Consider the following 12,617-nt stretch of genomic DNA (forward strand, 5'->3'; position numbering starts at 1 on the left):
AGGTGGCTTGCATAGTACAGATGTATATTAATGTGAGGATGTTTGTGTTGAGTGGGGTCTCATTGATACTGATGAGGAGGGTTCCAGGTGGGAGAGGGAAGGTGATGGATTTGAGGTATTCCGGGAAGTTGGTGTATATAGGATTGAGAGGCTGTGCATGATGTTGGAAGTGCTGGTCAACTGTGACTGGGATGTGTTCAGTGTTGGCTTTGAAGACAGTTACTATGAGGTGGCCAGGATGGTTATTTTTGTGTTTTTTGGGACGTAAGTAAAAAGTGAGGCTGCACAGATCAAGAGGGGTAAGAGTTATATGGAAACAAAGTCCTTTTATGGGCCTGTGGTTTTTAGCATTTTCTGCAGCTCAGTCTGTTGTAAGGAATAATGCCACTAGGAACAGTTTTGTATTTTGAGGTGTCAGAGAGGTGACATTGCTCCTCTGCCACCAAGTCCTCAAGGTCTTGTCTTTCCGTCATGGAGACTTTGTCCACAAGGAGGAGGATGACAATGATGTGCAATCAGGTCATAGATAGCAAGGGACTCAGCCCGAGGAAGATTTGGGGTTTTGGTGATATTTTTCAGGAATGATTGACAGGTAGGATTTAGTGTTCCCTTTGTTGGTTGTGGGTTAGGATTGGATGCTGAAATGGTATTTCCTGATGAGGTTATGGATAAATGAGAAGATATGGAATGGAAGTACGGTTGAATTTGGGCGTGAAACTGAAGGTCAGGTTTTTGGAATAGTGGAGGAGGATTTAAAGGAGAGGTTTAAGACTGAAAGAGGTCCAGGATTGTGAGTCTGAAAGTGGTTGTGGTTGTGCTTGCGTGGGAGATGTGTTGGGACTGGGAAGTTAGATGGTGAGGACAGGCTCGGCTTGGGGGGGGGGGGGGGGGGTTGTTGGTGGCAGTTTTGCAGATGCTAGGGTCACCAGTTTTGAAATACTGTATTTGACAACAGGCTGGACAACTTATTTAGGTGGCGTGAGGCATTTTGTTATGTAGATGGCTGATTTCAAGGAGAATTAGATTGAATGTGCTTGTACTTCCAGGGTCTCAAAGATGGAGGTTCCTCTTTAACCTTCCCCAACCTGTCCCCCTTTCCTTCTCATGGAAGTGAATAATATTAGGTTGGTACATAAGTGCAGAGTGTTTTTGTTTTGCACATTGGTATTACGGTTGCTGATTGTCAGTTTTTATTTGTAGTTCATTGTTGCTGTGTGAGTTTACATACGATCATTTTGTTATTTGGAGATAGTGAGTGGAGCTATGGATGCTAGAAAATGGATTACCAAGTGGAGAAATTGAAACACTTCAGACATATTTTAGTTTAGTAGAAGAGTGACAGCAGCAGAGGAACCAGAAACATTTGCACTGTGTATGGGGATAATGCCACTGGACAGAGCATGGCAAGAAAATGGTTTTCTTATTTTAAGGAGGATCATTTTGACATTAGTGAGTTTCCATGTGAAGGAAGACCTTCGGGGTGTGATGAAAATCGTTCAAATTCATTAATCCACAATTATCTACGTCAGTGTATGCAGAAACTGACAAATTTGATGAACTGTGATCATTCCATGATCATCTGACGTTTGCATGCAGTGGGAAAGGTTCAAAAATCGTGTGTACAGGTACCATATGACCTAAGCCAAAATCACAAAAGTCACTGGGTGGCCGTATGTGTATCTCTGGTTGCTTGTAATCAGTTGGCTCGTGAACAACACCAGCCATTCCTGCCCTGTAACTGGTGACAAGAAATGGTGTCTTTATGCTGACATGAGGAAAAGACAGGAATAGTTGAGCCCAAACAAAGCAGCTATATACAAAGACCTGCTCGCATCCACAGAAGGTAATGTTATGCATGTGGTAGAACTGCGACAGAGTGCTGCACTACGAATTGCTTCCCTGAGATGTAACCATCACTGCTGGCATTTATTGTCAAGAACTGAGATGTCTAGCAGATGCATTCCAAGAAAAATGACCAGGAGTACTATGTGAAGTGATGCTACTCCATTTTTATACCTGCCCACATTCTGTTAGACTGACAAAAACCCTATATAAGAGTTGAGGTGGGAAGTCATTCTGCACCCACCATGTCCAACTGGTCTTAGGCCCTCAGATTTTTCACTTTTTACACTCTGTATTGAATAGCCTTCAAAGAACTTCCTTTCTGGATGAAAATGCGCTTCGAACATGGCTTGCCAAGTTCATCTCGAAACCATGTGACTTTTACAGTCACAGAATCAAAAATGAAAAGTGACGCCAGCAAGTAGCAGACTGTTGTAAGTAGTGAAGGAGAATATATTATTGATGACTAAAGTCTCTGTTATGCATCTTTGTTGTGTTCATTAAACTTACGAAAAAACGTTAAGAACTTGTGCACCAATCCAATACTTTCGATAGCATGGTAATGTTCTGTACTTTTCCCATGTATGCTGTGTAGCTTGACATTCTTTGAGGGGGATGCTAGGGATGGTGGAATAGATTAAATTCCTTATGGTCGCTCCCATTATCTTGTACACAGATTGTCAAGTTAGACTGTGCAGATGGTGTATTGGCAAAACTAAAGATTTTCCCTCCTTTGATAGTTTTCTCAACTGGGCTTTATTTTTTATACAAAATTTGATTGCATGATATATAAACCCTGTCTCCTCCCCCCCCCCCCCCCCCCCTTTCCATCTTCAAAAGTTATGCGTGTGACCACTTGTCAGTTCATGACCAAAAGCAAAGGTCTGAGCTTCATATTCCAAGAGAAGAGGGTGAACCATGACCCAATTTCTGCACTTTAGTTTCCTTTTGTGTAAACCTTATGTTCCTAGTGTTGGATTCTTAGTCACTTACGATTGGCGGCTCAGGATCAGCAGTTGAATCTTAATTACTTTGATATTGCAGGGATGTTATTTTTACCCAAAAGAAAATAACACTTGTGGATGCATCACATTAGTAGGAAACTCATCTGTACTGTCACCAGGAAATCTGAGAGGCCCCTATGTTCAGATTTAGTGTCTTATTAAGCAGTAGTCAGTGGAAGGTAAAGTTAGCAATGACATTTGTCTGGAAAGAAAAAAAGAAATTGGCATTATTGAATTCATTACAGAATCATAACTGTAATTGTGGAAGTACAGAACACAGGAATTTTCGTGGTTAGCCTGCCGTGATAATTACTTTACAATATCTTTATTGGGCATGATGTGTTAATTGGTCAGAACTGATCAAGATTTTATTTCCGTGTATTGTAGCAATTGTTTCAATTTTTTTTTACCCCAGGGCTTCAAACAATTTAATAGTAACAGAGAATGTATTACATTTTTACCACATTTTATAACTGAATTTACACTGAAATGTTCATGTCCCCTTAAGGGGGATAGGACGTCAAACGGGCCGACTTGGAGCAGGAGAGGCACCGCAGGACATTTTAATTTCTACTGTCTATACTTTTACAAATAAATTCATAAAACTTTGTCAGCATGACCAGGAAGGATTGAGGACTCACACTTATAGCAGTGGAAGTTCAAAAATGTAGCAAAATGCCTTTTTTTTTACATGTGAAATTTCATCATTTTTTCACTTACTACTGGCTGCATTTGTTTCTATAGGTACACTTTTCTTCCTAAGTAAGAGAGATTCTTCGATGAATTTTGCACAGCATGCAAGTAGTACTTACAGGTGTATGACACTCTAGAATTTTCCAAATCTATTAAAAACTATGGTAAAAATTGAGATAATTCACTATAAAATTTGAGTTTTTTCTAAACAAGAAGTTTAAAATGTAACAGTTAATTCATTTTTTCATAAATTAAATAAACTCTAGAGTTTCATACACATGTAACTATAGTTTGTGTGCTGTGCAAAATTCATTGAAGAATCTCTCTTACTTAGGAAGAAAAGTGTACCTATAGCAACAAATGTAGCCAGTAGTAAGTGAAAAAATGATGACATTTCACATGTAAAAAAATGTATTTTGCTACATTTTTGAGCTTCCACTACTATGAGTATGAATCCTGAATCCTTCCTGATCATGCTTTCAGTGTTATGAATTTATTTGTAAAAGTATAGACAGGGGAAATTAAAATGTCCTGTGGTGCCTCTCCTGCTCCAAGTCGGCCCATTTGACGTCCTAACCCCCTTAAAGGGGTTTAACATATGAAGTTTATTTCTCTGTACTTTTTAATTCCAGAGCTGCTTGGGAATTATTTACACTGTGTATGTGGAGAACATTGCAGTTCCTTTGGAGACCTTGGTGGGCAATATTTTAGGATGCATTCAAGTTCCACCCCCAGGAGGCCCACAAGTTCGATTCAGCATCGGAGCTGGTGATCGCCAGGCTTTGCAACCTCCAATCAGTCCTTCACTGCCTGTTACACACACATCTGTTAATTTGCTTTTTCAGCAACTGGGTAAGATAATGAGATGTCTTCTATTCTTTAGTTATATGATATTGAGGTTTACTTCAAATATGTGTATTATGTAATTTGAGTTCCGCTAGTAACTATGATGTTTTGCGTGTTATATGAACCTTTTATCATAAGGAGAGGCTGGAAATTAGTATGGTGATCATTAGCTTAGGAGCACAATATAGGTAAAAACCTTTGAGACAGCCTGTGAAGCTTTCCTGGATAGGTCAGTTGGTAAGAGTATTGTCTATGAGAGGCAGGAGTTCATGTTGGAGTCATTTGACCAAAAGCTAGCAAAGTTTTCAGTCTTGTTTGTGTACCTGTCCACGACTCAATGGCTCCACTATTCTGTGAGTTGATAGATATTCTCTGAAATTATTTACATTGTGTCAGAAATTTGCATACCATATTTACTGTGTAACTCTTCAACTGAAGAGACCTTTCCAGTTGGTGAGTTACTATGTAATTCAGGATGTTACAGCTCACATTCCTGCTGGTGGGGAGTGGAGCGCTCACAGGCACAGTGGTTCAGGGGTGGACAAACCGCTGACATGTTGGTTGTCAGCCTACGCAGTCTTACTGCACAGGCTTGAGTACATGTGGATAGGAGTGGCCAAGTGCCTTGCACATGCACAGAATGTATGCGATTGGGCCACCTTGTGGGTAGCCTACGCTACCTGCAGCTGCCAGAGAGTAATTTCTCCAAGTTTCCCATCTTTGTTTTGTGAGATCTGTTTGGGAAGATATACTATCTGCTGCTGGAAAGCAAGTCTCTAGCTAGACTTTTCAGTAACTTATATGCTCTCAACCACTCCTGAAGACTCAAATGAATTTTGTTATGTGAACATATCAAAAGTTTATAATTCTAGCCCCCCTCCCCCTATAATCTTGTGGGATTTTCTATCATTTAGCAGCTTCTGTAATTCTCCATAGAGTTTTTCAACCTCCTTATTGGAATGTGTGCATGTTGGTACAGATGCTTGAATAATTTCCATCGTATATGTTTTGCTTATTTGTTAAACAAATCACATTATTCTGTTACGGCTGGAATCTTCAAAATCTGAATATTGCTTTTAATATTCTGGTTTAAAATACTCCCAATGCTTGAATTTATTCCTTGTTGTGTTCCTCTGTGTTAAGACATATGAGGTGTGTGAGTAAAGTAATGAGATTGATCTTTTTATGGATCAAAGTTTTTATCGCATGTTATATGCTTATGCTTACACCTTGTGGTAAAAGCTGTAAACCGACAGATAGTCATTCCAATCTTGGTAGCAGCACTGAAAGGCTTCAAGTGGTTGGGCTGTTTAGAATGGTCACATTCTTTTGAATGTGCTCCAAAATGAAGTCCTTTTTAAGACAGTTTTCAATTCCTGGAAAAGAAAAAAAGTCACAAGGACTCAGATCAGTTGTATAAGGTGGATGTGGGATAACAGAGATGTCTTTTGAGACCAAAAATTCCATGATGGAAGTATCCGTATGACAAGGGGCATTGCACAATGTAGCTTCCACTTGTCTGCAGTGTCTGGTTTCACTCAATTCACCATTTTCCTGACCGTTTCAAGTATGTTTTTGTAAAACACTGGGTTGAAAGTTGGTTCTGAAGAAACAAATTCTTTATACATGGAACCCCTACTCTCAAAAAAGCAAATCAGCATGGTTTTGATCTTTGATTTGCTCATTTGCACTTTTTTCAGTCGAGATGGTCTCGATGTACCACTTCTCACTTTACCACTTTGTCTCAGCATCATGCTAAAAAATTCAGGATTTGTCACTTGTGATCACACTACTGAACCATATGTGGTCATTAGCAATTCCCTCAAGAATCTCAATGCAAATGTTTCTTCAATTGTTCTTCTACTCAGTTGTGAGGTTTTTTGGCACCATTTTGGCACAAACCTTTCACATGTGCAAATCTTCGGTCATAATTTGATACGCAATGAAAGTGTGTTACAGGTCACCCATCATCCTTATTGTTAAACATCAATCTGATCTCGCAACAGCATGCACACTTTGATATTTTCGTCGGTTTTTAAGTTGAAGGTCTCCCTGAGTGAGGTTCATCTTTAGTGTGTTCTCAGCCTTCCAAAAATGATTTGTGGCGGTGAAAAATTAGTGCCCTTGATAAGGAATGTTCCCCTTGAGCCTGTTTCAACTTTTCAGAGGTCACACTCGGAGATTTCCCAAGTGTAATACAAAATTTGATAGCATAACATTGCTCTAAATTCTGTGTTCCATTTTTGTAATGCACAACAAAAACGCAACTTCACTGATGGCGCTCTGAAAAATAACGTGATGGCTTTACCGAGCAGACACTCAGAACAAGCATGTCGAAGGGATTAACACATTAGTCTACACAAGTAGAACAATACAGTCTTGCCGAATCACTCAAAACAGTGTTGTCAGTCTCATTACTTTCCTCACACACCTCTTAAAACTCGCCTTAATTTTTTCACTGTACTTGTGATAACATTTAAATAAACTTTTGCTGAAAATTGCTAATTTTGGTGGCCAGGAGAAAATTATTAAAATTTTACATAGGATGGTGGATCCAAAAACAATTGTTAATTAATGTATTGTAACTTTATTCTCAGTTTCAGTTTTGTGTGATTTATCCAGCAGTAACTGTAATTGATGCTGTTGCAATTTTCAGATGGCGTTAGAATAAGTTGGGCTGAAAATAACAAGATCAGAACCATTTAAAACTGGATGGGTTGGGTGTCATTGCATGTCTAAATAAAATTGCTGCATACTAGAGACAATTTTTAAGACTGCCTCAGGGATTGTGATGTCAGTGAAATAATGAAGTTGCACCAAGATAACAGACATTTTGTGCAGTGACACAACTAAATTGTCAACTAGATCATCAGAATAGTTTTGTTTCCACACTTTCTAAAGTATTTCTATTGTTTGTTTCGATCTGCTGAAATACCACACATGTATAATATTGGTCATTTCCATTAGTGCTTATGTCTGTGACCCAATCTTTCATAGGATATGCTGTGAAATGTTGTGAGTCCTGTGCAGGTGATAACTAACCAGTTGTCTACTTACATGAGTCGCCACTGCAAAATTGTGGCAATTCACAAACTCGACCACCTGCAGCATACCTGATAATACCGACTTAAGAATGTTAACAGCTTTTTCAGTACTCTTGCTACTTCGCTACCTTCTACAAAGATGTGAACAGTTCCTCAAGCACATCCCCCATTCTCACTTTCATCTTGACCTCTATTAATCCCTTAATCCTTAGCCTTGGCTATTTTCAGTAAGGCCCACCCCCTTTCCCAAAAACACACACACACACACACACACACACACACACACACACACACACACACACACATTATTTCAGCTCTTGTGCTCTTTCTGGCGCCTCACTCCTCTCAGCCTCATGACGGCTACTGGCTGAAGTGGCTGGAGATAGCGGTCATGTGTATGAGAGATGTGCCTGCTTTTGTGTGTGTGTGTGTGTGTGTGTGTGTGTGTGTGTGTGTGTGTGTGTGTGCGCGCGTGCGCACGTTCGTCCGTCCCGTTTTAGTGTCAAACAATCTTTTCATCTACCCTTTTCATAATTGTTGATATTGCAACCTGGGCTTTCCATTGTTTTATTCTTTATTACCTCGTACATGTAACAATAAATAATTAAGGTCTTCATTTAAATCATCCTTGTATTAAGATGCTCATCAAATGCATTTCATTTCAACCCGTGTATTCATATGTGCTCACGTGCTCGAAGCATGACTAGCCATGTGTGTTGTACTGAAATGCTTTTATTGTGCATCTGTATACGATATTTTTCAATGCAGTCTCATGATGTGTAAGGCATGTATTCCATGACTTCGCAAATACATGGATACTTCGTGAGAAGAATTCCTTTAGTTCTCAATGCATCCAATCTTGCACCATGATGTTCACCTCTTCATAGATTCTGTACTGCTTGTCTCCCAGTGCTTCTTTGAGATATATGAATGCAGAAAGTCACTTGGAGTGAGATGACTTTTAATCCTTTTCCATGTAATGTACCAAAATTACCTATTTTGCATTCCAAAAGAGAGTGAGCATGACTTTTCGTGGTTGATAGTGTTTCTTTTTGCTTCAGTGAATAGCTATGGCACCATTCCTTGTTTGATTTTTTTTGTTTCAAATTGGTGATAGTGCACCCAGGTTTCATCTCTTGTAACAATTCAGTCTATAAATCAGTTGGCTTCGACATGAAACTGAGGGAAAAGTTCCTTACAGGCATCGACTTGATCAATAATTAACTGAAGTAGTGCCCATCTTCCGACCACTTTATTGAATTGCAGCAAATCGTGCACAGCATTGTATGCTAAACCATCACTAATACCCAAAATAGTATTCGTTTTGTTTACAGTAATACAACGGTTTTCGTTCAAAATCTCTTCCACTGCTGCAATGTCCCTCCCCCCCCCCCCCCCCCCCCAAAAAAAAATCACTATGCAGTGTGTCATGGGTGCAGTGTGTCTTCTACAGAAGCTACATGTCCTTCAAACTTCCTGCTGCAGGAACACACACTAATGACCACTTTTCTTTGATCATATGATGCATTTCCATAGGTTTAACACACTTGCCACTCAGTAAATATCACAGATCAATCCTACAACTTAATGGAAATTGACAGTGTGGTGTCCATATTTGTAGATTCCTTTCCTCTTATGTAACTAGAGATTACCGACGGTTGGACATTTGTTGAAACACGTGGAAACTCCTTCCAGCTGTTGAGTTGATAGTACAGATTTTAGGAAATTTATTTCACTTTTTAAAGTTTTCACTTGGATCATCCCCATGGTTTACAATGATACTACAGGCAAAACAGGCCTGTAGTGAACAAAAATAAATTTGTAAATTTATAACAGTCGCCATTGTGAAACAATTGTCTTAACCTTTAACAGACTCCTAGCATCTGTGGAACCAAATTTTAAAGAAAATGAAAGAAATTTGTATCTGGATCATTGTCACTATTGATCACAAATTTGAGAAAATAAATCTGGAATCTGAGTAGGGCTGAGGGCCTGAGATTAAAGGTTCTATAAATTTTTAGATATTTTAAGTATGTTAAATACGAGGGTAATCCCAAAAGTAAGGTCTCCTATTTTTTTATAAGTACATAGACCTGTTCATTTCTACAATGGTTTACATCAGATTACATCTTGAACATTTAGCTATTTTTCGACATAATCACCATTTCTGTCTATGCATTTTGGTAGACACTGTGGCAGTTTTTGTAAGCCCGTGTCATACGAGCTACGCAGCTTTGGCGAAGAAGGATGCCGCCACTGGCGTGATTGTTGCTTGTTCTCAGGTTAAAGTGGTATGCCCAGGTTTCGTCACCTGTGACAACTGAGTCCAGAAAGTTGTCCTGTTCGGCTGCAAGGTGGTGAAGAAATGTGCGGGAAGCATCAACTCATTGCTGCATGTTGTCCTCGGTCAGCATGTGTGGCACCCATCTTGCGTACACCTTCTGGTAGTTCAATGTTTCCATTAAAATTCTGTGAGTGGTGCTTCGGGGAACCTCAGGAACGAACATGCAGAGATCATCCAGGGTGATCCGCCGATCTTCACGCATGCCTCGTTCAACCTTCAACAATGTCTCCTCAGTAATTGATGGTCTCCCACTACTTTGTTCTTCGTGAATTTTGGTCCAACAGCTGCAAACTCTGTACACCACTTAAGAACATTTTTGACATCCATGCACGACTCACCATACACTTCCATGAATTGACGATGGATTTCAATCGGCGCAGTGCTCTTTGCGTTCAAAAACCGAATAGCTGTGCCCAATTCGCACTTGGCGGCAACACCCAACGGGAGCTCCATTCTCAACGGTGTGCGGCGTGCGCATGTTTACACACAGCGCGTGAAGTACTATTCATAACAGTGTGACCAACTGCCGCATAAACAGAGTTCTGTACTTATAAAAAAGAAGGAGACCTTACTTTTGGGATTGCCCTCATACATATGTATCCTACTCTTAGACAGATCATAACACTTGATTTCCTATGAATAGAATTATAAACATAAGCTTATGGTGAATTACACTCCATTTAACAGATTTTTTACAATTAGTACATGCAGTATCAGGAATTAGCAGTGATTAATCATAAGTCAACCTTCATTGAGGATTAGTATGTTTGTTATAATTTTTGTTATGTTTCCAAAACAGGTATCCGAAATGTGCTTGTACTGTTCTGTGCTATTATGACTGAGCATAAAATACTGTTCCACTCGAAAAGTTACACTCGACTAACAGAAGCATGCAGAGCATTGACAGCACTGATGTACCCGTTTCGCTACACCCACGTCTACATTCCATTGCTCCCAGCAGCACTCATTGAAGTGCTGTCAACACCAACACCATTTGTGATGGGTGTACATTCATCGTTACGTAGTGAAGTAATAGAGCTGGTAAGTGAATACAGCAACTACTAATTTTTGTTGTTACTCCTGTTGAAGCATTCTGTAGTCAGATATTTTGGGGAAGATGGCTATGTAGATTATTGTATGTTTTACTTTACATTGTTTAGGAGCAGTGAGTGGATGATTATTGCTACAAAATCTGTCTTAATGAATTTCCATAAACTGTAGAAAGGAAGATAGTTGTTATCCATGGTTGGAGAAAACCTGTTGTGCAGAAGAGAATTGAGCAGTTGACACATGCATAACTGAAGTGTGGAACACTAATTCAATTTTACACGGGCGCGGACACACACACACACACACACACACACACACACACACACACACTCACTCTCCACTGGACCTCATGGGGTTTGTTATCTGGGAGAATTATTCTGAAAATTCATGTTTTCTGACCAGAAATAAATATTTTTAATAATCACTGATGAACCTGTATTATGTTGACAGACCTCTTTTTTTTTTTTTTTTTTTTTTTTAAAAAAAAAGTTCTCACTTATCAACTGAGTTACTTTATAGTTGAGTACCTTTCTTTCTAATTATATCCTCAAAGTGACACCACGCCACTGGGAACCTTTACATAACTTTACACATCATTGAGATTAGGCTTACTTTTTAGCTTTTTCACCTGAAAGTTCGCACATTCGTACCAGGGATCTTCAGCCTCATTAGGTATCCTGTTCGCAACTCGTAACCCTAAAAAGTCACATATTGTCTCCTTGTCTTCCTCTTACTCTTCTAACCCATACTCATTCAAAGAAAGAGAGGGAAGATATTCAGGATTATTCATATCATTCCCACTGGAGAACTTCTGTTTCCACATTAGCTGTTGATTGAACTGGAGTAAAAAACATAACAATACTTATTTCTGAGCATTTGTATCAATGTGTGGAGTCCACTATATTTCATGATTTGGCAAGTATATTTTACTGAACTTTGGGGACGGATGCCCTTTCTCTTGCCACAATCACGAGATAATCCAAAGCAGGGAAGTCACGTGCCATATGTATGTGAGTTTTGTAAACTTTTTTGTGTGTGTTGTCATGATTTAAATATGGTGTGTGTGTGTGTGTGTGTGTGTGTGTGTGGGGGGGGGGGGGGGGGAGGGGGGGGGGTGCGCCTGCCCATAGTATTTATGAGGTGGAGATTCGCGACAGATCCAGCATTTGCTTGACCTAGTGTGGGAAACTGCCCAAGAACACACTCGGGCTAGGCCAGTGAGTCATACTAGTAGTCTCTAATCTGCTGCGTGGATCTGATCTGGGTCTGGCCCATCTCCCTGTCTCACAACTCAATATATTGCTGTAAAGCTACACAAGCAGGTCAAAAACTGTCACTTTTTAAGAAAAGCACAGAATAACAAACAATGTAGGGCTGTCTCTGTTACTTGTCTGAATAAAATTTCAAAATTTTAAAAATTCGTGACTCGACACAGTATTTGATACAGAATTTGAACTGCAAAGCAGCTGTCTCGGGACAAAACCATGAGCAGAAGAAAGTTGGGATTCAGGAAGTCACACAGTGTTGAGTCCAGTGAATGTGATCTGTCGTGCTCTTCTGCTTTTTCTTTTTTGTCTGCATCCAAGGTGCTGAAATCCAAAATTAATGCTGGATGAGTATGTGATTTAGTAGTGATGGTATTCAGTGACAAATCTTTTGTAAACTGCAGCATTTTTAATGTCTTAATTGAAATTGATGGGAAGCCCAACAAAATTATATTCAGCACCAAGTGGAAACTGCAAAGCTCATCAAGAAAAAATAAGAAAATACAATGTGGCAGCAGTTTATAGGTAA

General features: G+C 39.5%; 1 protein-coding gene across 1 annotated transcript in view; it reads left to right on the forward strand.

Annotated features, from left to right (window-relative positions):
• LOC124621841 (myotubularin-related protein 13) overlaps positions 1-12,617 on the forward strand; it is a 232,503-nt gene that overhangs the window by 23,415 nt on the left and 196,471 nt on the right. The window contains exons 5-6 of the mRNA XM_047147285.1: positions 4,172-4,391; positions 10,573-10,814. Coding sequence (XP_047003241.1) covers positions 4,172-4,391; positions 10,573-10,814 — 462 coding nt within the window. The remainder of the gene's footprint in view (positions 1-4,171; positions 4,392-10,572; positions 10,815-12,617) is intronic.

This window comes from Schistocerca americana, chromosome 7, assembly GCF_021461395.2.
Source record: "Schistocerca americana isolate TAMUIC-IGC-003095 chromosome 7, iqSchAmer2.1, whole genome shotgun sequence".
Lineage (NCBI taxonomy): Eukaryota > Metazoa > Arthropoda > Insecta > Orthoptera > Acrididae > Schistocerca > Schistocerca americana.